At 39.6% G+C, this 26,736-nt stretch overlaps 1 protein-coding gene across 1 annotated transcript in view; it reads left to right on the top strand.

The window, feature by feature from the left end:
- Positions 1-26,026, top strand: part of KIAA0408 (KIAA0408 ortholog) — a 32,827-nt gene extending 6,801 nt beyond the window's left edge. The window contains exons 3-7 of the mRNA XM_070739716.1: positions 3,178-3,430; positions 6,470-6,778; positions 12,579-12,658; positions 13,222-14,464; positions 25,567-26,026. Coding sequence (XP_070595817.1) covers positions 3,293-3,430; positions 6,470-6,778; positions 12,579-12,658; positions 13,222-14,464; positions 25,567-25,713 — 1,917 coding nt within the window. The 5' untranslated portion in view covers positions 3,178-3,292 and the 3' untranslated portion in view covers positions 25,714-26,026. The remainder of the gene's footprint in view (positions 1-3,177; positions 3,431-6,469; positions 6,779-12,578; positions 12,659-13,221; positions 14,465-25,566) is intronic.
- Positions 26,027-26,736: the final 710 nt, after the last annotated feature.

Below are 26,736 nucleotides of genomic sequence, written 5' to 3'. Positions count from 1 at the left end.
GAAAGTTCAAAAGTATTGTTTATTCCAAGTCACCTATTGTCAGAGAACCCTGTGTCAGTTACCGTATTTTTCGGAGTATAAGATGCACCAAAGTATAAGACATATCTAGATTTTAGAGGTGATAAACAAGGGAAAAGGTATTCTGAACCAGCTGATGTATTAATATATTATTTAATAAAATACCAGTGTAGCAGAATACTTTTTATAAACATGTACTTTTTACAACCATGTGTACTTTTTACAACCATGTACACTTTTTAGGAACTTCAAACTTGACAGCTTTAAGACTTGTTGGACTTCAACTCCCAGAATTCCTCCTCCAGTCATGCTAGCTCAGGAATGGGAGTTGAAGTCCACAAGTCTTAAACTTGCCCTTGTTTGAATACCCTTGCACCCATAATCCCTAACCCAGTGCTTTAGGACTAGAGGACTTTAACTCCCAGAATTCCTTCTCCACTCATGCTAGCTGGAGTAATTTGAAGGCAAAAACAGCCCCATTTTTACAAAAAAATGGGCCATTTTTCGCCTTTTTTAAACAAAAATGGGCTGGGCAAAGGATCTGGGAAGCCTATAGGGAGCTCCTGGGTGCTGGGGAAATGGCAAAGCTGGCTGGAGAATTCTGGGAATTGAAGTCCACAAGTCTTAAAGCTGCCCCTGGTCTAGGCCTTCTTAATTCCTGCTCATATGATGTGTGGCATGCAGAATGAATGGGCCAACATAGGCAATTAGAAGAATATTCACTGGTCCCACTCTCTGCAGTATATTTTTTTTAACAGTGTCATGTTGCATATTTGTCAGTTCTGCCTCTTAATTTTATAGAATGTATGTAAGCCAGTTAGGCACAATGGGTGTGATCCTGATTCAACCCTTGTGAATTGAATTCACATTCCTTGCTGTGTGAAGAGGACTTTGGCAAGCCAGCCTCTATAGAGATTAAGATGTTTTTATAAAGTGCAGACCTTTCGGATTAAATTCTAATTTAAGTATATACTATCTATCTTGCAAGTTTCTTCATTGTAGGAGAGTCATTGAAGGTAGAACAGCTCACTGCCCAATTTAGAAACATAGAAACATAGAAGATTAATGGCAGAAAAAGACCTCATGGTCCATCTAGTCTGCCCTTATACTATTTCTTATATTTTATCTTAGGATGGGTATATGTTTATCCCAGGCATGTTTGAATTCAGTTACTGTGGATATACCAACCACGTCTGCTGGAAGTTTTTTCCAAGCATCTACTACTCTTTCAGTAAAATACTATTTTCTCACGTTACTTCTAATCTTTCCCCCAACTAACCTCAGATTTACATTTACATTTAACAGCTGGTATCTGCAGCCTGATGAGACATGTACAACGAATAGGCGCTCGCAAGATACTTCCTAAATTGCTTCAACACTGCTTAGACATAGATGTCTAGTGCGATTGTGCTGTAAATATGTACACATTTGGGTGGACCTTGTGAAGGAGAGGCTGTGTAACTCTGAAGCTAGCCTACTACAGTTGTAGAACACTTTGTTTATGTTTCTATATATGTTTGTTTGAAGGCGGGTTGAGAGCATAACTGTGTAACTTTGTAAAAGCATATTAGCAGGCAGTTTATTTTGGTGTTATAGGCTGTCTTGTCAACAGTCTGGAACATAGTGGTGGACAAGCGTCTTAAGCATTCCAGGCCCTGCAAGGTTGTAAAGGCCTTAGTTTCAGTGCCAAATCCTTGAGGGAAAATAGAGCTTTAAGGTCCCTAAAGGTTGTTCAGCAACCTTTAGGGACCTTAATGATTTTGAAAGGCTGGACATCAGGATGCTGAAAAGGCACTGAAGTGTAAACACATGTTTCTCATTTGGAGGAATAAAATCTTTTTATGTATGTCTGTCTCTTCTTAAGAAGCTGCTTAATAATATGACAGCAGAATAATTAATTCAGTGCTGGTCACATTCTTTATAAGGCACAACTTTAAAAAATACTTTCCTTTTTCAAAATGATGGCGCAAGTAGGTGACTAAAAATCCAATACTAGTACAGTAGAACCCCGACTTACGAGACTAATTGGTTCCGGAAGGAGGCTCGTAAGTCAGAACGCTCGTATGACGAAACATTGTTTCCCATAGGAAACAATGTAAAGTCAATTAATCCGTGCAACAACAAAAAAAAACCGCTGCCACCGAACACGGAAGTTAGCGTTCAGAGGCAGCTGCGAAGCGGCGCGCGTGTTTTAAAACGTGGCAGCCGGCCTGGGGGGCTCGGGGGCTTCCCCCCGAGCCCCCCAGGCCGGCTGCCACGTTTTAAAACACGCGCGCCGCTTTGCAGCTGTCTTCTGAAGCCGAACGCGGAAGTTAGCGTTCCGGCTTCAGGAGACAGCTGCGAAGCGGCGCGCGTGTTTTAAAAGGTTGCAGCCAGCCTGGGGGGCTTGCCAGCGCCCCCCCCAGCCCCCCAGGCCGGCTGCAACCTTTTAAAACACGCGGGATACGAGCGCCAAGGAGCTGTCTCCTGAAGCCGAACGCGGAAGTTAGCTTTCGGCTTCAGGAGACAGCTCCTTGGCGCTCGTATCCCGAATGTGAGCTCGGGAGGCGAACAAAAATGTCGCTCCCCTCCCAGCTCTTATCTCGAGTAGCTCGTAAGTAGAGCTGCTCGTATGTCGAGGTTCCACTGTATTACAAAAGTCTAGAATGTTGAAAATATATTAATCACTTTGGGCAATGGTTAAAGGGTTATTTTTTTTAATAGCATGTGTTTACTTATTCCAAGATTATATCTGTTTCAGTAGATGCATTTTCTATCAAAAAGTTCATACCTCTAGAAATGATCTAGATTAGATTTAGATTAGATTTATTGGATTTATATGCCGCCCCTCTCCGCAGACTCTGTTCCATAATCATAATCATAACCAATTTTTCTTATCACATTCTTTGCACATTACTATGTTCCTACTCCATTTCTAATCAAACTATTTTTCTGAGTTGAGCAACTATTACAGCTTTAAATGTACTGTAGTTCTTATTTCGATTTTATAGCTATTCATTTAATATATATAATTCTGAGTAGATCGCAATGATTAAAATATATATTTAAAATTAAATTAAACTGCATGGAAACAATATAAAACAGTATTTTAAAAGAAATTTAAAAACCAAATTAAATTAAATAATTTCCTCTACTTCTCTCATCCCCCCCCCCCAAAAGAAGGTGGAACCCAAGACAAACAAAGCTTGCTCTGATATCAATTCCCACTTCCCAAGAAAAGCTCAAAAGAGAAGAGAGAAGGACACATCCTCCTCTCTACTGACCCCGCATCACTATGGATCTTCAGACCCAACTAGAGCACATGACTGAGAAGAACTGGAGTAAAGAGAAGATGGAATTGTTGGAACGTTTCGACAGTGAAAGGAAAGAATGGGAATGCCAGTGGAAGGTCATGCAGAAGAAAATAGAAGAGGTATTGTGGATTATTTTCTACATCAGCTGTAATGTCGAATCTAATGTGATATTGTGTTTTTAAAAAGACACAAGACTTTAGATTGCAATGGATTGATTAGTATTTCAACCCACTGTTTTATAAATTTGGGTGATAATACTATGATTTTATGCTTCCAATATTTTCTAGGTTTCAGTTTTCGAAATTCTTACCCATCCTTTTTGCTGATTCCTTTATGTAGGAATTATAGGCAGGATAATGAAGTGAGGACGTATATTTACTCTATCTTACTTTGAAGCATTCCTGACAAATGGTTGTATATACTTTAGTGAAAACCATGATGGTACATATATATTTTTTGTAATCATTCTAAGCTGTTTGTTGCATTAGCAACCTGGCATTACAATTTAAAAAGGTTTCACTGGGTCTTTTTCTATGTAAATCCATTGTGTCTTGCTCTGTGAAACTACTTGTTGCAACAGAAATGATACCTAACATTCCCTACATTATTTTTAACCAAACATGATTCGGTATTTCATGTCAACCACATTCTTTAAAACCACGGAACAGATAAACACTGATAAACCAGTAGGTGCATATAAAGTAACTTTTTATCTATGTACGTAGATAATGATCAGAAATTACAAAATTGTTGATGGTTTCTTGGCATGCATTTTGCATGTCTTTAACTGATAAAATTTTAATTATTTTCATCCATATTTTCATTGTTTAATCACAAAGCAGACTTCAAAGCTAATACTTGGATTTAGGTATTAAGCGGAAGCAATGTTCTGCTTAATTTAGGTATTTATTCATAAGAAGAATAAACCCATTAAAATGTATGGTGCTTGATAACTATATAGAGAGAGCCAGTTTGATGTAGTGGTTCAGGCACTATTACACAAGGCTAGAAACCAGGAAATCATGAATTCTAGTGCCTAGGAAGGAGACAAGGACAAACCACTTTTGAAATCTGAAAACTCCAAGTATTAGTCTGTACTTGAAGGCATCAGGAGTCAACAACTTGTAAGGACAAAAAAAATGATACTTAACTTCAGATCTATTGAGTTTAATAAGTATGCCATAATTTAAATCCTGAGTCCAATATCAGTGTAATTTTTAGGGGAATTGCTTCCAAAGATAAACAATGACCAATCTTGCTTATTAATATGTAAAAAAAAATGCAGAAGTAAGTGACATAAGATCACAACACTTTCATTCTAGTCAACTCTGCTATAATTCATGATGATATTCAGAGTGATTATTCAGAGTAACCAACATGTCACAGCCAAAATATAAAGCTGCCTAGAGTTATATAAAAGTGAGATGGGCAGTTATATAAAACAAACAGACAAATCATATTTCTGTCACAGCACCCAATTTTACCAGCCTCCTGTTTTCCCAGCTTTCTATTCCACTCAGTGCCCAGACAAAGATATTTTTCATAATAAAATATCCTATTAAAAAATGATAAAAATAAGCCCAAAAGTTAAATTAGCTTAAATTAGCTAGATGTTTAGAGGTCCATTGGTCATTAGTTCGCTCCCTTACTATTTTTCTTAAGAATGTCCTAGATCAGGTGTGTCAAACTCAAGGCCCGGGGACCGGATCCAGCTCACAAAGTGCTTAGATCTGGCCGGTAGGGCCACACTAGAAATAGTGTAGCCTGCAGTGCCTCTGCCAGTGAAAACAGCGTCGGAGGGCTGCCTGTGGCCCTCCCAAGCCCTATTTTCACTGACAGATCAGGAGGCCATCGCAGCCAAAAACAGCTCATGAGGGCCATGAGTGGTACTTCCAAGCTCCGTTTTCTCTGACAGAGGGTTGCAGGAAGCTATTGTAGCCGAAACGGAGCTTGGGAACCCATTTCCATTGGCAGAGCACTCGGGCCACCACAGGCACACATGAGTGACATTGACTTGGCCATGCCCACTCGTCCATGCCCATCCTGGCCCCCCAAGGTCAAACAACCCTGATGTGGCGCTTAATGAAGTCAAGTTTGACACCCCTGTCCTAGATGCACAGTAAAATTTCTTACTGTAATGATATTTCTGGTGCTTTATCCATTGGACATTTTGTTCATCTATGCTGACATTTTATAAATTGTCACAGTTTTTGTAATGGATGCTATTTATTTCTCCAAATGATTGTGTACCATTTCAGCACATTAATTTCCATTTGTAGCCACTGTAATTATTCAACCTTAACTGAAAAACACTTCAGTTTGAGCGCTGATTTGATAGAGTATTAGGGGTATAATTGGAGTCTAGTCAGAACTCCTTGAAATTGGCAGAAAACATACATTCCGATGCTATATGTTTGAAACACAACCAAAATTTTAAGAGTTTTGGGATTTTCTTTGTAATCTATGAGAAGGAAATGGGCTGCAGCCCTTCTTGTAATAGCTATTTCTTGAATAAAAGAAAACTTTCCAGTTAGTTAAGCCAATCAGTGATTTCAGGTCCAGAAAACCGATGACATAATTTGTTTAATCAGATGTATGTATGTATCATATGTATGATGTGTTCATACTGTGTTCAGTTCTGGAGACCTCACCTACAAAAAGATATTGACAAAATTGAACAGGTCCAAAGACGGGCTATAAGAATGGTGGAAGGTCTTAAGCATAAAACGAATCAGAAAAGACTTCATGAACTCAATCTGTATAGTCTGGAGGACAGAAGGAAAAGGGGGGACATGATCGAAACATTTAAATATGTCAAAGGGTTAAATAAGGTTCAGGAGGGAAGTGTTTTTAATAGGAAAGTGAACACAAGAAGAAGGGGACACAATCTGAAGTTAGTTGGGGGAAAGATCAAAAGCAACGTGAGAAAATATTATTTCACTGAAAGAGTAGTAGATCCTTGGAACAAACTTCCAGCAGATGTGGTTGGTAAATTCACAGTAACTGAATTTAAACATGCTTGGGATAAACATATATCCATTGTAAGATAAAATACAGGAAATAGTATAAGGGCAGACTAGATGGACCATGAGGTCTTTTTCTGCCGTCAGTCTTCTATGTTTCTATGATCTATGAGAGACGTTTTATTTCTTTTGCAGCTTTACCAGGAGGTAAAATTAAGGCGTGAAAACAACATAAGTATCTCTGAGAATAAGCCTATTCATAACAAGGCAGAGCAACAAGCTTGTTTCCGCACCTTACAATGGAGCGACCCACCAGGATTGTACAGCTGTTCGCCAGATAATGAGAGATCGCCAAGCCAAGCCGAAAAGGAAAGCAAGTATATGAAAAACAAAAGGAAAAACCAGGCTTTTGCAAAAGATCATCTCACTTTTCAAAATGCTAAGGAGTCTGAAGACTGCGTAGACTTGAAAACAACCAAGAATTATACTCAGGATCTCAATATTGTGAGTAAATTCATATTGTGAGTGGTCTCGCTGAGGTGGCGTGTTAACCAAGCTTCAACCTGTAACCAGTGTTCCCTCTAATTTTTTTTTGCGGTGGGCAGAAAAGTATAGTGTCTGAGCGGCAGTCCCTTTGGGACTGGGCGGCACAGAAATAATAAATAAATAAACAAACAAACAAACAAAAAACCCACCCTGTTTTGCCTCAGAGAATTTCAAAATAAAACACTGTACAGTGGAACCCCGACATAAGAGCTGCTCTACTTACGAGCAACTCGAGATAAGAGCTGGGAGGGGAGAGATATTTTTGTTCTACTTACAAGCCCAAATTCGAGATACGAGCGCCAAGGAGCTGTCTCCTGAAGCCGAACGCTAACTTCCGCGTTCGGCTTCAGGAGACAGCTGCGAAGCGGCGCGCGTGTTTTAAAAGGTTGCAGCCGGCCTGGGGGGCTCGGGGGGTGCTTGCAGCCGGCCTGGGGGGCTTGCCAGCACCCCCCCGAGCCCCCCAGGCCGGCTGCAACCTTTTAAAACGCGCGCGGCTTCGCAGCTGTCTCCTGAAGCTGAACGCGGAAGTTAGCTCTTTTTCTTTCTCTCTTTTACCTTCCCTTCCTCTATTTCTTCTTTTCTTTCTCCTTCCCACCTTCTTCCCTCCCTCCCTTCACTCATTCCTCTCTTACTCTCCCCTTTCATAAGTTTCCTTGCTTCCTTCCTCTGTTCCTGTCCCTTCCCTCTTTCCTTCCTTCCTTCCCACCCTCCGTCCATTCATTCACCCATTCCTCTCTTGATCGCTTAAAGCCGGTCCCTGGTGCAAAAAGGGTTGGGGACCTCTGTCCTACAGGATTGGGTGGCAGAGAAGTTGAACATATGTAAATTTAAAAGTTTAAGAAAGTTTACAAGTTAAGTGAAAGAAACTTCATTATTCATTTATATGTACATGTACATTTCTTCATTAAAAACATGTCTTTCTGCATAATTTAGACTAACTTTGTGAGTTTTTTGAGGGCTGGAACCAATTAAAATTATTTACATTAATTCCTATGGGGAAAAGTCGTTCGAGATAAGAGCTGCTCGACTTAAGAGCCCAGGTCCGGAACGAATTAAACTCGTATCTCGAGGTACCACTGTACTGTGTGTCTATAACAGTGAGCTCATAATAGGGCAACTCTATCAATATCAAAATGCCACTTAAATAGTTGAGCTAGTTTCAAACTAGATTTTGATTTTCTTTCTCTCTTCCTTCCTCCCATTCTTTTTCTTTCTCTTTTCCTTCCTCTCTTTTTTCTATCTGTTTCTCTCTCTTCCTCTCTTCCTCTCTCTCTCCTTCCCTCTCACTCTTTCCCTCTCGGCTTCTGGGCAGGTTTGGAAAACTCTGAGTTGATGATGATTTTTAAGTGAGCGATTGCTCACTGCTCAGCTTAGAGGGAACTATGCCTGTAACACTGCAATATTTTTATTATTGACTACTTAAATGTGGTTAGCTCATCTCTTCTAAACCAGCCAGAAAGTAACAAGAGTGGTCAGCTGACTGTCCTAACAGGAACTTAAATCAGTATGAGAACATGCTAACTATAGCTGCATGAATGTGAATGTAGGTCTTCTCTACCAAAAATATCTTCACTAAATGCAGAGGTCTCTGTAACACGTCAATCAATGTTTTTCTGCTCCCTTCAGTTTGTTGTTATTTTAATAATAGAACTCCTTAAGCCATTGGTGGCATGATGCTGTCACGTTAGGTCTGTGAGACGCAGGGTTTGTAAATTTGGAACCCATCTTGTAAAATGCTTCTCCTCCATCTTTTACTTCGACCTCTGGGAAAAATAAAACATTCTCTTCATGGCATTAATCATAGTTGTTGTTTTTTTAATTACATGCCTAGTTTCTAATTTTTCTACACACACACACACAAACACACAAACACACAATGAATTATCCTAAAATGGAGAGTTCCAAATATAGTTATGGATGAAGAAATGATAGACATCACGATGTCTGGAACGTTTAATTTTTTTTTAATATACAGTGGTAATATACACTTAATTTGTTCCGTGACCAGGTTCTTAAGTAGAAAAGTTTGTAAGTAGAAGCAATTTTTCCAACAGGAATCCATGTAAAAGCAAATAATGCGTGCAAACCCATTAGGAAAGAAATAAAAGTTCAGAATTTGGGTGGGAGGAGGAAGAGGAAGAGGAGAGTCGCTGCCGAAGGAAGAAGGTGAGGTGAGGGGAATCAAAAAAATCCAAAAATTTAAGGCTTTAAAAAAAAAGAGGGACTCTGAGGCAGCGAGGAGGAGCACGCGCCTTCAATATACCCGGTGCGAGGCTACTTCCCATACACTGCCTCCCATACAGTTGCTGCTACTGCTGCTACCTGATGCCTCTTCCTTCCCATGCTGAAGGACTCCCCTCTCCTCTCGCTTGCTTGCTTTTTAGCTGGCGCCTTTCCTTCGCTGTGGAGACTCCTTGGCTTCCCAGAGCGAAGGGAGTGTTTTTTCTCTGGGCGCTGACAGAGGTTTATTCTCTCTCCAAGCGCCCAGAGAAAGGAAAATACTTTGTTTGCTCTGGACTGCCAAAGCCTCTTTAAGCGCCACCAAAAGGCTCCTCTGGCAGCCAAGATGGCTGGGATTAAAGGGGGAATGGCAGAAAACTGGCCGGGCCTTCATGCCGTTCTCAAATTTCCTGGAAAACTTTTCCAGGTTCGAGTTCTTAACTAGAAAATGGTTCTTAAGTAGAGGCAAAAAAATCTTGAGCATCCAGTTCTTATCTAGAAAAGTTCCTAAGTAGAGACGTTCTTAAGTAGAGGTACCACTGTACTAAGCTTTTGACATCGCCAGAGTGTTAACTCCCCATTGAATTGGGGCTGCTGAAAGCTTAGTATATTAAAAAAAAAAAAAACGTTCCGGAAATCGTGATATCTATCATATACAGTGGTACCTCATGATACGAACCCCTTATGAACCGTCTTATGAACCCACCCCCGCCGCCTGGCTGTCGCTTTTTGAAACAGCTGGGGGGCTTCCCAGCGTCCTCCTGAACCCGAACGCCAAACCTGAACTTCCGGGTTCGGCATTCGGGAGGCCGCCAAGAAGCCCCCCAGCTGTTTCAAAAGATGACAGCCGGGCGGCAGGGCTTCTCGGCGGCCTCCTGAATGCTGAACCCGGACGTTCGGCAAAAGTTCGGGTTTGGGAGGCTGCTGAGAAGCCCTGCCGCCTGGCTGTCGCTTTTTGAAAGAGCTGGGGGGCTTCCCAGCGTCCTCCTGAACCCGAACGCCAAACCCAAACTTCCGGGTTCAGCGTTCGGGAGGCCGCCGAGAAGCCTCCCGGCTGTTTCAAAAGATGACAGCTGGGTGGCGGGGCTTCTCGGCAGCCTCCCGAATGCCGAACCCGGAAGTTTGGCAAAAGTTGGGGTTTGGGAGGCCGCTGAGAAGCCCCGCCGCCTGGCTGTCGCTTTTTGAAACAGCCGGGTGGCTTCCCAGCATTCTCCTGAACCCAAACGCCAAACCCGAACTTCCGAGTTTGGCGTTCGGGAGGCCGCCAGAAGCCCCCCGGCTGTTTCAAAAGATGACAGTCGGGCGGCGGGGCTTCTCAGTGGCCACCCGAACCCGAACTTTTGCCGAACTTCTGGGTTCGGCATTGGGAGAATGCTGAGAAGCGCCCGGCTGCTTCAATTGAAACAGCTGGGCGGTGGCGTCTTTTTGCGGGGGGGTTTTCGTTGCACGCATTAATTCATTTTTCATTGTTTCCTATGGGAAACAATGTTTCGCCTTACGAACTTTTCGTCTTACGAACCTCCCCCGGGAAACAATTAGGTTCGTAAGACGAGGTTTTACTATATATACATATACATACATACATACATATATTTGTTTTCGTAGATTTTCACGGGTATAGATATGTAGGTCTTGGTATATCCGGTTCTTTTCCCATGTAAGATTGATAGAATCTTGGTGATGTTTAAATCAGCTTTGTTTGTCCTAGTATGAAGCTTAAAGCACCAGCCTGAAGATGACGAGTGGACCTCATCAAAATGTCACCAAGATTCTATCAATCTTACACGAATATGAGATTAAGAGATTAAGGCATCAGGCTAAAAAGTGGGAGACAGTGAGTTCAAGTTCCATTTAGCCATGAAAGCCAGCTGAGTCCAACATACCTCAAAGGGTTATTGTGTGGAAATTGAGAGGAGGAAAGTATGTTGGATATATATGTTTGATATGGTCATTGCCTTGAGTTTCTTATAAAAATATTAATTGGAAATTCAAAGGAATTCTTCCCCTAGTCTTTTTCATTGCTAAGATAAGCCAGATTCCATCGCTGTGATGCTACAAAAATCTAGTTTATAAACCCTGATTAATAAGAAGAATCAGTAATCACAGTTATGCCAATGATTATGCAGTAAATAAAGCTAGCTAATGCTTAAAAAGTGGGGAGGATCTCAAAGAAATGGAAAATTGGGGTATCTCCTCACAAAGACTTTGTGACAGCTCAAAACTGGCTCTGTATTAGTCTGATCAGATGATATTTGCTTGATTCTCATGCTGAATCCTCTTTTTCTTTCCTCATTTTGTGCCAGTTTGTTTATTTAAAACCCGAACAAAACTGGTATTTTATTTTGCAGTAATAGAGCTTGCAGGCTACACATTCCCTTATAAACAGAAATCCTTGTCTCCCTTTGTTTTTAGTTCCTGGGTTCACATGAGCAATTTCATTTTAAAGTAGTTGCTTAAGGGGAAAATACCCTAAGTTTGAATGGTATTAAAGAACAGAAAAGGAGGAAACTGACAGAATTGGGCTATCACATGTATGCAAAAAAAAAAAAAAGTGAAGATCTGCAAATATTGAAAACAGCCTTTTTTCAGTCCTAGTTGCATTTTAAAGTGGCTTTCTTGGAACCTGACAGTAGGAAGGTTACATAAGTGTTCACAAACCCATTGTTCAGCATCTTATTCTCTCTCTGAATCCATTGTTAAAATATTGGGAAGTAATTTAGCTGCCAAACCATCAATAGAGATTATAACTTCAGATGATTTTAATGTGAGTGTGAGTGTGGCTTTTTTAAACAAGCAATCATCTCATATAACTTCCTATTGTTGCAAGTTGCAGAAGGGCCAAAAACCATTTGTTTTATTTTACTTTTTCTTTATTTTACTTATTTTATTTTTACTTTACTTTTTCTTCTTTTTTTTTCATTGTCCAATTGGTGCTGGATAATTGGTGCTGAGTAGCCCATGGAATTCTCAGAATACTCCCTATGCTTTGACATCAATGGCAGTGGGAGGAGTAAACACAGGGAAAGTATGGGTCTTCCCCATTAAATGTCCTTGTGCTGGGTTGGGACCACAATGTTTAGAATTCCTAGCAAGGAGTTAGCACATTGTTTGCAAATGGCAGAACGTAGTGTTCAAGCTTGCTTGCCCATATAAGTGGTATGATGTCAAATATATAGTTTGAATTACAAATCTCCAAATCTCTTGCTGTTCATTCTGCTGAGCTGGTGTCCAAAACTTATAAAAAGCTACTCCTGATTTATTTAAAAACTCTTGTTTTTCTACAATAAGTACCAAGGTGGTTCACAAGAAAATATTGTAACATAAAATCATAAACATAATACTGTAAAGTCATAATGCAGTTGCTTGTTTATATTTCAGAAAGGTTGGACATTTCCTATAACATAATTCCACATATTCTATAGGAACGGCATACAAATCTAATAAATTATTATTATTATTATTATTATTATTATTATTATTATTATTATTCTACTACTACTGAAATTGTACTCAGATATTGCAATTTCTGTTTCTCAAGGCCCTTAAAGAACTTGCCAAAGTAAGTGAAGACTTGTGTACCTACCAAGAAGAAATACGTAAGAAAGCCAACCATAGAAGGTAAAATTATAAGATTTTTAAGAGTTTTGCTCTTCTAATGAAAGAAGATAAAGTACCCCACTTTCTGCCTGAAATTAAGTTTCCTGAACTGAAAGCTTCTCATCACTTTTGCAGAAGCATTCATCCCACGACAGCTACAAAGTAGACAGACGCATATGAGCAATGTAATATATTTCTATAATAGACTAGATTGATTAATGTGATAGAAACCCAATCAGCAGGACTAGTTATGGTTCAAAGGGTTGCTTACCACATGGGATGTGAACCTGACCCCACTGTCTCCTCCAAGATCATCCAAGAGTCTGGAAGGAGTTGGGTGGCTTATAAATCAAATCAATCAATCAATCAATAAAATCCTGTTCCTCCCCAAGAAGTGACTGAGAAACTGCCAAAAGACTTCCTGAGTCTTTTGAGTGGCATGAAAAGTACTTTTAGAAATACAGGTCAAATCTTTAATTGTACTTCTTTGATATCAGTTAGGGGGGAATTACAGCTTTATGATGGTAACATGTTCTATTAATTTCAAATAATTTATCATTTAACTGCTTCCCTTGACCATACAGGAAAAAAATGTTTCCTTTCCTTGGAGAATCCATTGAAAGAGGGAATGCATTGAATACCCAAGAGACAAGCCCTGCCTATTATAAGAGCCCACAAGTGGCTGCAGTTGCCTCTGAGACAGAAAAGCAAAACAACAGAAAGAATCTGATTAGCACCGACAGGCATTTGAAGGAAACTCCATCAACTGCTCTTTCTGGAATTGAGGAAGCCAGCTTTTTGCCCTGGCAAAGACAGGAAGGGCCTCCTGTCCCCCCCAGAAGCACCTCTCGGCATTTGACAAGCTCTGTTGCAGACATTTCCGAAGCATTAGCTAAACATATTGAGCAAAGAAATAGCTGCGAAACCCAGGAACATCCAGATGGAAGCCCATTCACTTATCCAGCTGTTCCACTGACAATGTCAGAAGAATGGCAATCTCTTAGTGGGCTTACAGAAAATCAGGATCAGCGTAATGACCCCAAACATCTCCACAATGTGTGGTCTTGTGATGCAAGCAAAATCGAAAATGGGCCTGAAAATGGCTCTTCCAGATATGCTTTGCAGAAGTGCTCTTCTGATGGATATAGGATGACCCCAAAACAGCATCCTAAATTTCAAAGTAGTGTACACTGTATCAGTAATCCTTACATTATGGCATGCGATACACTGGAAGATTCTGGGTATGAAACTGGAAAAACTCAACGCAACGAAACACTGGAAGCTAAAATTGACGAGTTTAACCGGACTGTATTTCACACAGACAAAGGTAAAAAATGCTTGCCGCAGAACCAAACGGAGTTGCCTGGTGTTCCTCCAGCCCGCGGTGAACTGCAGGGAAGTCTGAACAATGGGGCACCAAAGGAAGAGTCGACTTGTGTTTTGAATTCCAAGCTGTCTTCAAAGAAGGAAGAAAAAGCAAACAAGCCCACTAAAGATGTCAAAACAAAACGACCACAGAAGCAAATAAATGGAGTTTTGAGTGGCTACCAGCACATGCTTCATGAACATGATTGGAGGCCAAGTAATTTGTCTGGTCGTCCACGATCAGCTGATTCAAGGTCCAATTATGGCGTTGTTGAGAAGTTGCTGAAAAACTACGAAAAACAAGTGCAATCTGAGGCTGAATTTACTGAGGGCAGCTGCAAAAAAATGGGTCCTTATCCAGTAACCCAGACAGAGCGAGGCAAACAGGAGCAGCAGAAGAATTCGATGAGACACCTTGGACTACATACCAAGAATGGGAAAGAGAAGCAGAAGTTTCCTGAGGTATGCTTTGAACATGACATTGGTCTACTTTTAGCTTCTTTAAACTGCACGTGTTATCCTTCAAGAATTTTGAAACGTGTCACTAAGGCTGTTAAAACTGGACTTCAGGGCCTAAATCTGAATTCCAGCCCTATAGGGGCCGATACTGGTTGGCAAGTATCTTTTTTCTGCTGCCGCCTCCTCTCAAATTTACATCCAGGGATGATGGCTTAGCACCTGTTCAGAAAGCTGTCAGGCTGCAATTCAGGCATGACTATTATCTTTAGATCCCTGGGGAGACATTGTCCCTGAGAAGTGAATCAAGTGAGAATTCTGAGGTGTTCACGGAGCAGAGTGCCAATTTCCTCATCCTGGATTTAAGATTGAGAAAAGAAAAGGCAGTATTCTTTCCCATTAACCATCAAACTGTATGAGAGGGGAGTGAGCAAGATTATTTTATTGTTTTACTTTACAGGCCTTATAACCCCTCCTCTCAGTCCCCAAGAACTATGCAACATCAAACAAATCAGAACAACTTCAAACACAAATACAAGGGTTATCAGGAAAGTAAGGTTACAAGGCTTGTAGGTCTCATGGGGAATGTTCGTGAGGGAAGTATTATTATTATTATTATTATTATTATTATTATTATTATTATTATTATTAATTGGATTTGTATGCCGCCCCTCTCCGTAGACTCGGGGCGGCTAACAGCAATGATAAAAAACAACATGTAACAATCCAATTAATAGATCAACTAAAAACCCTTATTATAAAACCAAACATACACACAAACATACCATGCATAACTTGTAATGGCATAGGGGGAAGGAATATCTTAACTCCCCCCATGCCTGGCGGCATAAGTGAGTCTTGAGTAGTTTACGAAAGACAGGGAGGGTGGGGGCAGTTCTAATCTATGGGGGGAGTTGGTTCCAGAGGGCCGGGGCCACCACAGAGAAGGTTGCTGGGATTCGTGCGGTAGCAGGCGAAACACAGTTGCACCAGTGGAAATGAAGCTGTGTTCCCAGGTCCAGCTGACTGGCAGCAGTCATTTCCGGGATTACCAATCTCGGCTGGGCCCTCCTTTTTTCCCCTGCTGTTGCTACTGTGTCTGCACTCCTCACTTTTTTCCTCTTTCCTCCTTCCTGACCTTGGACGAGCTTCCCTCTCTCCTGCCCGGTTCCCCTCCAGCCTCACGCGGCCACCTCCCAAGGCCAGGAAGGAGGAAAGAGGAAAAAAAGTGAGGAGCGTGCAGCAGCAGGGTGAAAAAGGAGAGCTGAGCCAAGCCACGCCAAAGTGGTCTGGGCTGCAATCTTTTTCCCCTTGCAAAGCCCTTACTCCGCCCGCAGCTGAGATGAAAAGGCATACTGTGGCAATAATAACCATGTAACCCTCCCTCAGCTTTCCGATATTTTTAAATCCCCTCTCCCATCGTCCTCCTCTTCCTCCTCTGAAAGTAGCAAAGAGACAAGCATGGGCAGGAGTTTCAGGAGGCCCTTTTCTTCCCCGCTCTTTTCCCAACAGCTGATCGGCACCCATTCACCAAGCTACCCAGCCTGAGGCAGGGGGCAACCCAGGAAGGAGAGCAGGGGAAACGTGAAGCAAATTGTCACCCCAGCGAGCAACAGTTGTAAGTTGAGGACTTAACAGTTCTCTTGAAACGGTGATGATCATTCAGGCCACTCCTACCCAGTCACATGACCATCAAACCACATTATTAACGCAACAGGCGAAATTAAGCAAACAATAGTTTGGGATACACATAAGGCTGTCATGAGGGGTAATTGTATTAGCACTGAAGCTTTTATTAGGAAATCCTGGGAAGTTGAAAGAGAAAGCCTATTAAAAGAAATAGATTTAATCCAAGAAACTTTAAAAATTACAAGAAATAGAGCTTGGAATACATTATTATTATCTAAGAAAAAGAAATTACAATCACTTGATGAAGAAAGATGGAACAAAATGAAGATGATTGTAAAACAGAGAATCAGGGGATGGGGGAACAAATCAATGAAACAAATGGTACACTATTTGAAAAAAAGAAAAGAGAAATCCCATATCTCTGCTTTAAAGGATAAGGAAGGTGTAATAAAACGTAGTAATGTAGAAATGGAAAAAATAATGAGTGACTTTTATGGGAATTTATATAAAAAAGAACATATTACATTGCAAACCATAGAGGTTAATGAGAAATTAATGGAAGAAGATAGACAAATTTTAAATGCAAAAATAACAAATGATGAGATATCTAGAGTTATTAAAGGTTTGAAACCTGCTAAAGCCCCGGGCCCAGATGGTTTTACTGCTGAATATTATAAGACTTATATAAAGGAATTATTACCGTATCTGGAAAAATTGTTTAACAATGTAATTGAGACCTTTGAAACTCCACAAACGTGGAAAATCTCAGAAATTATAACTATCCCAAAGCCGGATCGTGATCTAATGGACCCAAGTTCTTATCGCCCTATCAGCTTACTTAATCAGGATTATAAAATATTTATGAAAATATTGGCAAACAGGGTAGAGAATATCTTACCAAAGGTAATTGGAGAAGACCAATATGGATTTGTTAAAGGAAGAAAGATTTATGAACCAATTAGAAATGTGGTTAATGTTATACACCATGCTACCAATACCAAAAGAAAACTAAGTATTTTAAAGTTAGATGTGTACAAAGCCTTTGATAAAGTTAACCATGATTACCTGTTTCAATTATGTAAAGATTTAAATATGGGAGATTCATTTTGTAGAATTATAGAAACAATTTATAAGGATAATATAGCCCATATTAGAGTAAATGGCAAGAGAACAGAGACGATTAAAATTCAGAATGGAACTAAGCAGGGTTGTCCACTATCCCCAATGTTATTCGTACTGGCTATTGAGACTTTAGCAAATAAAATTAGAAATGATAAGGAATGGAGAGGTTATCAAATAGGAAAATTTGAATTGAAATTAAATTTGTTTGCAGATGATGCTATAGTGATGTCCGAAACCCCAATCGAAATGATGAAAAGAATAATGATATTGCTCCAGGAATTCAAAGACCAATCAGGACTTATGGTTAATATAGAGAAATCGGAGATAATTTGCTTAAACACAGGCCCTAAAGAGCAAATTGAGATACAAAAAATATCAGGACTGAAACTAGGATGTAAAAAAATGAAATATTTAGGAATTTGGTTGTTTAAGAATCCGATAAAAATTGTGACAGCCAACTATAATTTAATATGGAAAAAAATTCAGAATCAGATAAAAAATTGGAGGGGGAAAAGCTTGGGAAGAATTGCCAAGATCAGAGCCCTTAAAATGATGATAATACCAAAAATGATGTATTTATTTCAGGTTTTACCAGGTATCTTCCCTGGGGCAAAACTGAGAGAATGGGATAGTAAATTAAACTTTTGGATTGAAGGAAACAAAAGGCCCAGAATAAGAAAAAAATGGCAGTTTGCCCAAGAGAAAGAGGGGGGTGGGGTAGCCCGTGCCTAGTACTATATAGAGAAGCATTTCAAATAGAAAGATTAATGGAATTACAGTTATGGGGGGGAAAGAAGTGGGTGAATTAAGAAAAGGAAATTAATAATATAAATAATAAAGAGCTATTATTTAAAAATTGGAGTACAATAGAAATCACTAATTTAATCGACCCTCTGAAAGCATGTTTAGAAATATGGTCTAAATGGCAGGGAAAATGTGGAACTAGAAATTCCAAGCTATCAACGTTACACGTATTGAATACAGGTGATGATGTTAACTTAAGCAGAATTATTAAAGTATTAAACAGCAAAGGGATAATGAGAATTGAACAATTATATGAGAAGGATGGAAGAGTTAGCAGAACTCGATTGGAATGGTGGCTTGGTCAACAGAAATGGTTGCAGATTAATGCAATAAGCAAATATTTAAATAAAAGTGAGAATAAAGAAGCTTTCTTACGAGAAGAAAATTGTTTAGAAAAAATAATAAAAGAAAAGATTAATGAGACAAACGCCCAAGCCGGTAATATATATAGAATGTTATTGCAGGTGGAAGAGGAAGTAATAAAAAGTTTGACAAGATGCTGGCAAAATGATTTACTAATAGATGAAAGTGAAATGAAAGAAATAGTAGAAAATATACATAAGATTAAAAATACAAGAGTTAAAGAGATGAGAAGAAAATTTTTACATAAATGGTATTATACACCGGCACAACTTGCACACTTCCAGGGGAAAGAGAAGGGTAATTGTTGGCATGGTTGCCAAAAAAAGGGAATCTTTATGCATATGTTCTGGGAGTGTGCAGAAATTCAGACATTCTGGAAGGAAGTACAGAACGAAATTAACAAAATGTTAAATATTAACTGGATAATTACAAAAGAAATAGCGATTTTAATTAAACAAAGAAAATTAGGAGAATTCAAAGAAATAAAATCTGCAGCATTGGAAAGTGCTCAAGCAGTAGTGGTATTGGGTTGGAAAGACTCTACAAAATGGACAATACAGAATTGGTACTGGTACATGGTGGACCATATACATTTTGAAATTATGGAAATCAGATTAAACAATTTTGATGAAAACAAATTGGAGAAGCTGATGGTACGATGGAATAAGGTGAAAGATTATATGTTGAGTAGAATCTTTGATGTAAATGTGAAAAATAAACTGCAATCACTCTTTTAGTAATATCTAATGCAAGATAGAGCCAAGGAAATACAGATAAACAAAATCAAAAATTTTTGAATCCCCTTGTATGGGTGGTGGTGGTGAAGGGGGGTGTTTTGTTTGTTAGGTGATGGGCACATGCACTGTGCACTGTTACATGTTTGTTTTATGTAATCAATTTATAAAAATCAATAAAAAATTATTTTAAAAAACCCCCCACAAAATAAGCCACACCCACAGTGTGGCAGTAAAAATTTTGGCAGCCCATTACTGAAGTAGGTATTGCTATCATGTAGTGGAAAGCCAGCGGAAGAGAACCAGCAGTGCCCTGTGGTCAGTAGATAATCGCCTGGCATTGTGAAGGTTAGAGATGAGCATCTTATTCCATTTCAAAGTGCCCGCTATAATACGCTACCTGAATGTTAAGGGCATGAATGCTGCTGCAATGGGTGCCCAAGATGCTTACTGAAGTGCACAAAATTGACAGGGCCGCCCAAGAATTTCTTGACCATTTCGAAATTGAAGGCGAGGCTTTTCTCAACTGTAGGAGATGAAACTTGGGCTTTTCACCATACTCCAGAGAGCAAATGTCAATCAATGCAGTGGCGCCATACCCATTCTCCTTCAGCCAAAAAATTCAAAACTCAGCAATTGGCGAGAAAAATCTTTGGCGCCCATTGCAGCAGCGTTAATGCCCTTAGCATTTAGGTAGAGTATTACAGTGCGCACTTCGCACTTGGAGGGAAACGGAAAGAGGACACTCATCTCTAACCTTCATCACAACGTCAATTGATGATCTACTGATTACTGGCATTGCTCATTCTCTTCCACTGCCTTCCCACTACACGATAGTAATACCAACTTTGGCCACAAGAGCTACATACCTTGTAACCCGAGAGCTACATGCCTTGTAACCTTACTTTCCGGATAACCCTTGTTTATAGAAACAAAGATAAAACTCCCAACTCCATAACCACAGGATGAATGCCCACAGTCAGCTGGGGCTCCAAAGTAGTGAAATAAAAATAAAATGCATAAGGAATATTGTAGATAGTGTATTCATAGTTCCCTCTAAGCTGAGCAATGAGCAATCGCTCACTTAAAAATCATCATCAACTCAGAGTTTTCCAAACCTGCCCAGAAGCCGAGAGGGAAAGAGTGAGAGGGAAGGAGAGAGAGAGGAAGAGAGGAAGAGAGAGAAACAGATAGAAAAAAGAAAGGAAGGAAAAGAGAAAGAAAAAGAATGGGAGTAGGGAAGAGAGAAAGAAAATCAAAATCTAGTTTAAAACTAGCTCAACTATTTAAGTGGCATTTTGATATTGATAGAGTTGCCCTATTATGAGCTCACTGTTATAGACACACAGGACAGTATTTTATTTTGAAATTCTCTGAGGCAAAACGGTGGGTTTTTTATTTGTTTGTTTGTTTGTTTGTTTGTTTGTTTGTTTGTGTATGTATGTATGTATGTATGTATGTATGTATGTATGTATGTATGTATGTATTTATTTATGTATTTATTTGTTTGTTTGTTTGTTTGTTTGTTTATTTATTTATTTATGTGCTGCCCAGTCCCGAAGGGACTGCCGCTCAGGCACTATACTTTTCCACCCACCCCCCAAAAAAATTAGAGGGAACACTGAGTGTATTCAGTTATGATAAGTTGTACAATTAACTATAAGTTGTCTTTTCTTTGGAATAAACTTAGAGGAAGTGATAATGCATTCCAATTAATATCATATTTCATTTATCTACAGTATTAACAATATCTGTATTGTCCCACTCTTGGCAAACCTATAGTATAAACATTAATTCAATAAAGTAATGAAAACATGCTGCTCTCCCACTAAGTTTCCAAGGTCTCCAAGGGATGCTTAAAATTTAAGAACCCCCTGTAAGCTAGAAGGCCACGAGGCCAGCTCTCTCTTGATCTTATAGAGTTGGAGCTACAGCCAAAAAGGCCTGTCTTCTGGTTTTTGCCCCCTCGCTTCATGCTGGGTGGCTCTCTGAGCAAAGCCGTTGCTTGATGAGTAACAGACCAGTCAAACCTATTTTGTATAATAGGCCCTGAGAAAGCTAGCTCCCATTGGGTGACATGAGCCAGCAGTGTACTACAGCTGCCAGAAAAGCCAATGCAATTTTAGGCTGCATAAACAGAGCGATAGAATCAAGATCACGTGAAGTGTTAATACCACTTTATAATGCCTCGGTAACACTCGGAATACTGCAATCAGTTTTAGAAACATAGAAACATAGAAGATTGACAGCAGAAAAAGACCCCATGGTCCATCTAGTCTGCCCTTATACTATTTCCTGTATTTTATCTTAGGATGGATATATGTTTATCCCAAGCATGTTTAAATTCAATTACTGTGGATTTACCAACCATGTTTGCTGGAACTTTGTTCCAAGCATCTACTACTCTTTCGGTAAAATAATATTTTCTCATATTGCTTCTGATCTTTCCCCAAACTAACCTCAGATTGTGTCCCCTTGTTCTTGTGTTCACTTTCCTATTAAAAACACTTCCCTCCTGAACCTTATTTAACCCTTTAACATATTTAAATGTTTCGATCATGTCCCCCCTTTTCCTTCTGTCCTCCAGACTATACAGATTGAGTTCATTAAGCCTTTCCTGATACGTTTTATGCTTAAGACCTTCCACCATTTTTGTCGCCCATCTTTGGACCCGTTCAATTTTATCAATATCTTTTTGTAAGTGAGGTCTCCAGAACTGAACACAGAATTCTAAATGTGGTCTCACCAGCACTCTATACAGCGAGATCACAATCTCCCTCTTCCTGCTTGTTATACCTCTAGCTATGCAGCCAGTTTTGGTCGCCATGATGTAAAAATGATATTGAGACTCTAGAAAGAGTCCAGAGAAGAGCAACAAAGATGATTAGGGGACTGGAGGCTAAAACATATGAAGAACAGTTGCAGGAACTGGACATGGCTAGTTTAATGAAAAAAAGGACCAGGGGAGACATGATATCAGTGTTCCAATATCTCAGGGGTTGCCACAAAGAGGAGGGAGTCAACTTAGTCTCCAAAGCGCCTGAGGGTAGGACAAGAAGAAATGAGTGGAAACCGGGTGGTGGGTTACTACCGATATGGTCCAGAGTGCCGCATCGGTAGGAATCCACTGATGATGCAATTTTCAGTGATTTTTAGATAATCGTTTTGGTATAACTGGGGTACCATAGATAATATGATGAAAAAGATAGCATTTGTAATTATAGGAAAAATATAAGATGCCCTGATTATATGTATGGATCTTGATTAACTATGCCAAACTGCTTATATATAGTGTTGGGCGAACCGAACCTGCATAGTTCGGGTCTGTGCCGAATTTTGCAGGGTTTGGCATCCCGAACCCAGACTTTTCCAGAAATACGTGTTCAGGTTCAGCATTCGCTCGAACACCGTGGTGGGCGGGAGAGAGAGGCGGGGAGGGCTCTGAGGCTCAAGCCACTGACTCAGCTTGGGGGGGGGCAGGAGGGGTGACTCCAGACCCGGAGCATGACCTCCCCCTCCAGCGCTTCGCCTCCCGCCGGGCCAGAGGGGTGGGGAGGCAGGTTCTGCCGGCTGGCTATTTAGGATCCCGGCCAGCAGCTTCAAGTGGGCAGTGGATGGGAGGGGGAGGCTCCCGGCCATCGCCCTCTTGAAGCTTCCCCTGCTTTGCCTCCCACCGGGCAAGAGGGCTCGGGAGGCAAGTTCTGCCACAAGAAATTACAAGCCACGGTGGCGAGCACAATTTAACATTCCAGCTCATAGCCCATCGCTGCCTCCCCCCCCCCAGCGCTTCATCTCCCGCCGGGCCAGAGGGGTTGGGGTTCGGCTTCGGTGAACCTACGCAAACTCCAATGGCACGTTCATCCGAACTCGCCGAACCTGAACTTCGTCGGGTTCGCCCAACACTACTTATATATAAATGGTCCAGAAGAGAAATTTCAGAGCTGAGTGTGATCTTCTGAAGTAGGCAGCTGTCAGCTCAGTTGTGTTGAAACGATGATAATTACAAATGGAGAGAAACACAAATATTTCTAAACTGCCTGTAAAGTACAGTTGTAATATACATACAATTATTTATTCATTCCATGACTAACTTGTCATGGATATATAGCTGGAACCTTCAAGAAAATATGTACAGTCTGCTTGGATAGGCAGTATGTTCAATATATACTGCTCAAAAAAATAAAGGAAACACTCAAATAACACATCCTAGATCTGAATGAATGAAATATTCTCATTGAGCATTTCATTTGCACAACAGCATGTGAAATTGACTGTCAATCAGTGTTGCTTCCTAAGTGGACAGTTCGATTTCACAGACATTTGAAGTTTATTCTGGTTTTTTTAAGTGTTCCCTTTATTTTTTTGAGCAGTGTATAAACCTATACTAGCCAGCTTTAAACCAAGATGAACCAGGCACTTATCTGGAACACCAAAATTTAAAAGGGCGCCAATGCTGCCCATCCTTCCAAATTATTTTAAATTTCCACATCTCTGCATTGGCAGGAGATAGCACCATCAATCAATGTGACTTAGGAACAGAATAATAACCTTGGGCAAATGCTGCTCTTTAAAGAAAAAAGAAAAAAGTTAAAGCTGAAATAAAGTGTCATGTTTAATGGTCTCTAATGGTTCTTTTTGGGCTTGAAACATTTTGGAATTGACATTATTGAACGACACAGAAAAGCAATAAGTGAGTGAGGAAAAAAAATCAAAGGTGGAGTTCTGGTGATATCTTCACAAAAACACAAGGAAGTGGTTTGCCATTGCCACTTCTAAGTTGTTGTTTTTAAATTTTTTATTAAATACACATATAACACGGATACAGAAATACAAAACAGACAAACCAATAGGGGTACAATATCCCCATATTCACTGTACAATAAGCGTGCATTGGTAAATATCCACAATTATATTAGCCCTTATATATATATGTATATTTACACTTTATAATTTACTTATTCTACATTTCTTTATTTCTTAATTCTTCTATAATAAATTACCTTTAACATTCATAATAGTTGTTCAAATATCAACAATCTCAGTTCTTACTCCTTTCAATATACTCCTTTTCTCCCCAATTATCAGGGTCCCCGGTGAGGAAATTCAAGCCTTGGGAACAGAGTCCTGTTCCCTCACTCCTGTACACAATGACGTCACTACCTGAAGCTCTCTTTTTAATTTCCTAGTCTAGCCTACATTGCTGAATTTTTTTTTCTCTTCCATCCAAATATTATTGAGAACTGATCCTGTTATCTTTTTTAAGATGAACCAAAGTTGAACTGTTGAACTAAATTCTACCTCATGCATTTTTGCTTGGAAAGAAGAAAGGAAGAGATTAAGAATACACATACGGAAGTATTTAACGTTATTGGAGGCAAATCGTTTAAATTAAAATTGAGCTAGTACTATGTATTCCAACGGTGCTTTTTCGGGTGAAAAGGCTCAAGTTTAATGCACACATATATACCTTGTCGTAACTTTTTATCCATAAAGTACTTAAATACAGCAAAAGCAATTTCAGGAAGCCTTCAAAGATCCTAATGGGTAATGTGCAGACAAATTGCCATTTAATTCTTCAGTGCCTTATCGTTGTTTTTTTCCTCAGTAGGATACAATACAGTGTTCCCTCGATTTTCGCGGGTTCAAACTTTGCGAATAGCTTATACCATGGTTTTTCAAAAAATATTAATTAAAAAATACTTCGTGTTTTTTTTCTTATACCACAGTTTTTCCCACCCGATGACATCATACGTCATCGCCAAACTAATAATTTTTGCAAATAAATAACAAAAAAAAAAATCTTGTTAATAAATAATTACGTTTATAAATATCAGGATCACTAAGTGTCTTATTCAATGGTGAGTATCAGTAATAATGGTGAGTAAATGGTTGTTAAGGGAATGGGAAATGGTAATTTAGGGGTTTAAAGTGTTAAGGGATGGCTTGTGATGCTGTCCATAGCCAAAAATGGTGTATTTACTTCCGCATCTCTACTTCGCAGAAATTCAACTTTCGCGGGCGCTCTCGGAACGCATCCCCCGCAGAAATCGAGGGAACATTGTAAATTGTTTATGCATTTAAGATCCTGAGTACATGTTGACAGAGGACTTGTATGCATAACAAAGACATCAAATGGCCATTTACTTTGCAGCTCTTTCTAGCAGTTGGTGGAGCAAAGAGAGGCTAATCTGCTTTCGTTCTAAATTAAAGCCACTTATGCATTTTGTGTCTTACTTACATGTCACATATTTCTTTGACATGTGCAAGAGTTCTTTGGTTATTACATCTATACATTACTGTGTAAAGGGTAGATACAGTCTCCACTCTTTTAATAGCTTGAGGCCACCTGTTATAAAGCCGACCGTGTTCACCATGCCATTCTCTTCAGATTCCTTGGATGCTTTTGAAGGGTTTTGTTTGGAGATCTTAACTCAAGCAGATACATTTGTATTATAGGTATCTCTGGCGGCCAAGCAGTCGAATGGCAAGGCATTCTCGCGGCCAGCTCGCCCGGCAAACAGGCGCTTACCTTCCAGATGGGCCTCCAGGTCTCCGTCAGCACCACCAGCAATAAGAAGAACACTTTTGAATGAAATTGCTTGAGTCTTTTCAGTGGGTCTGAAGCTACTTGTGGATTCAGGACTGATGTGAAAGTACCATGTTGTTTGAAACACCCTTTTCCATATTCACAACCAGAACTAGTTCTATGCAACTCTACTCCATCGGTCAATAATAATGATCTTTCTGACTTGCTGAAAAACTCTTTGGATTCTTGGATCATTCTTACTGTCTTCAGTGTTTTATCAGTTAGATAAGGATTCCCTTTTCCCTGATTCTGTATGTGTGTGTGTATACATGCATACATACATACACACATATATACGATATGTTTGTGTGTGTGTGTGTGTGTGTGTATAGTAATTTTTCTTTGAATATCATGTCGTTATTCATATCCTTAATCTGTTTTTAATTTAAATTGAGTGCTGTACTTCCGCCACAAAGGGTAGGAAGAAATGTTGTGTGCATGATCATGTCATGTTAGATGCATGTGTTGAAATAGCAAGTGCATTTAGTTTATAACTATTATAGAAAAGATTATTGCCATACCAAGATGCCTACATAAAGTTTTCAAGATTTGAGATCTGTTTCAAGATATGAATGAGTGAATGAATTGATGAATGAAACAATGAATGAATGAATGAACGAAGGAATGAATATATCAATATAATACCTGGGAGAATGCATAAGAAGAGACCTGCTGGATTATGCAAAAGCCCATCTGGTCCAACATGCTAGGTCTCCCAGGGACCAATACATCCCAGGGAAATATATCCCTGTCAATAATTACATTCTGAATATCTTTTATAGGCTTTACAGGTCTAGTATTTAATATAAAAAATTAACTTTATGCATTTAAAAAAAATGCATGCTAGCGGATAGAAAGTTATTTGCAATGATGTCATTGAAGCTGAATGGACTGGTTTTTCATTCATGCTTCATGTGTCACTTTTAATCTGCCATTCTTGAAATGTTGCATTGCTCAATCTGATGTTTTACTAACATTTTTTCCCAATTCAAAGCATCTACTTATAACTATTAGCTTTGCTGAATGTACAAGCGTTTCTA

The sequence above is a fragment of the Erythrolamprus reginae genome, chromosome 1, assembly GCF_031021105.1.
Source record: "Erythrolamprus reginae isolate rEryReg1 chromosome 1, rEryReg1.hap1, whole genome shotgun sequence".
Lineage (NCBI taxonomy): Eukaryota > Metazoa > Chordata > Lepidosauria > Squamata > Dipsadidae > Erythrolamprus > Erythrolamprus reginae.
This window is presented reverse-complemented; position numbering and strand designations above follow the sequence as displayed.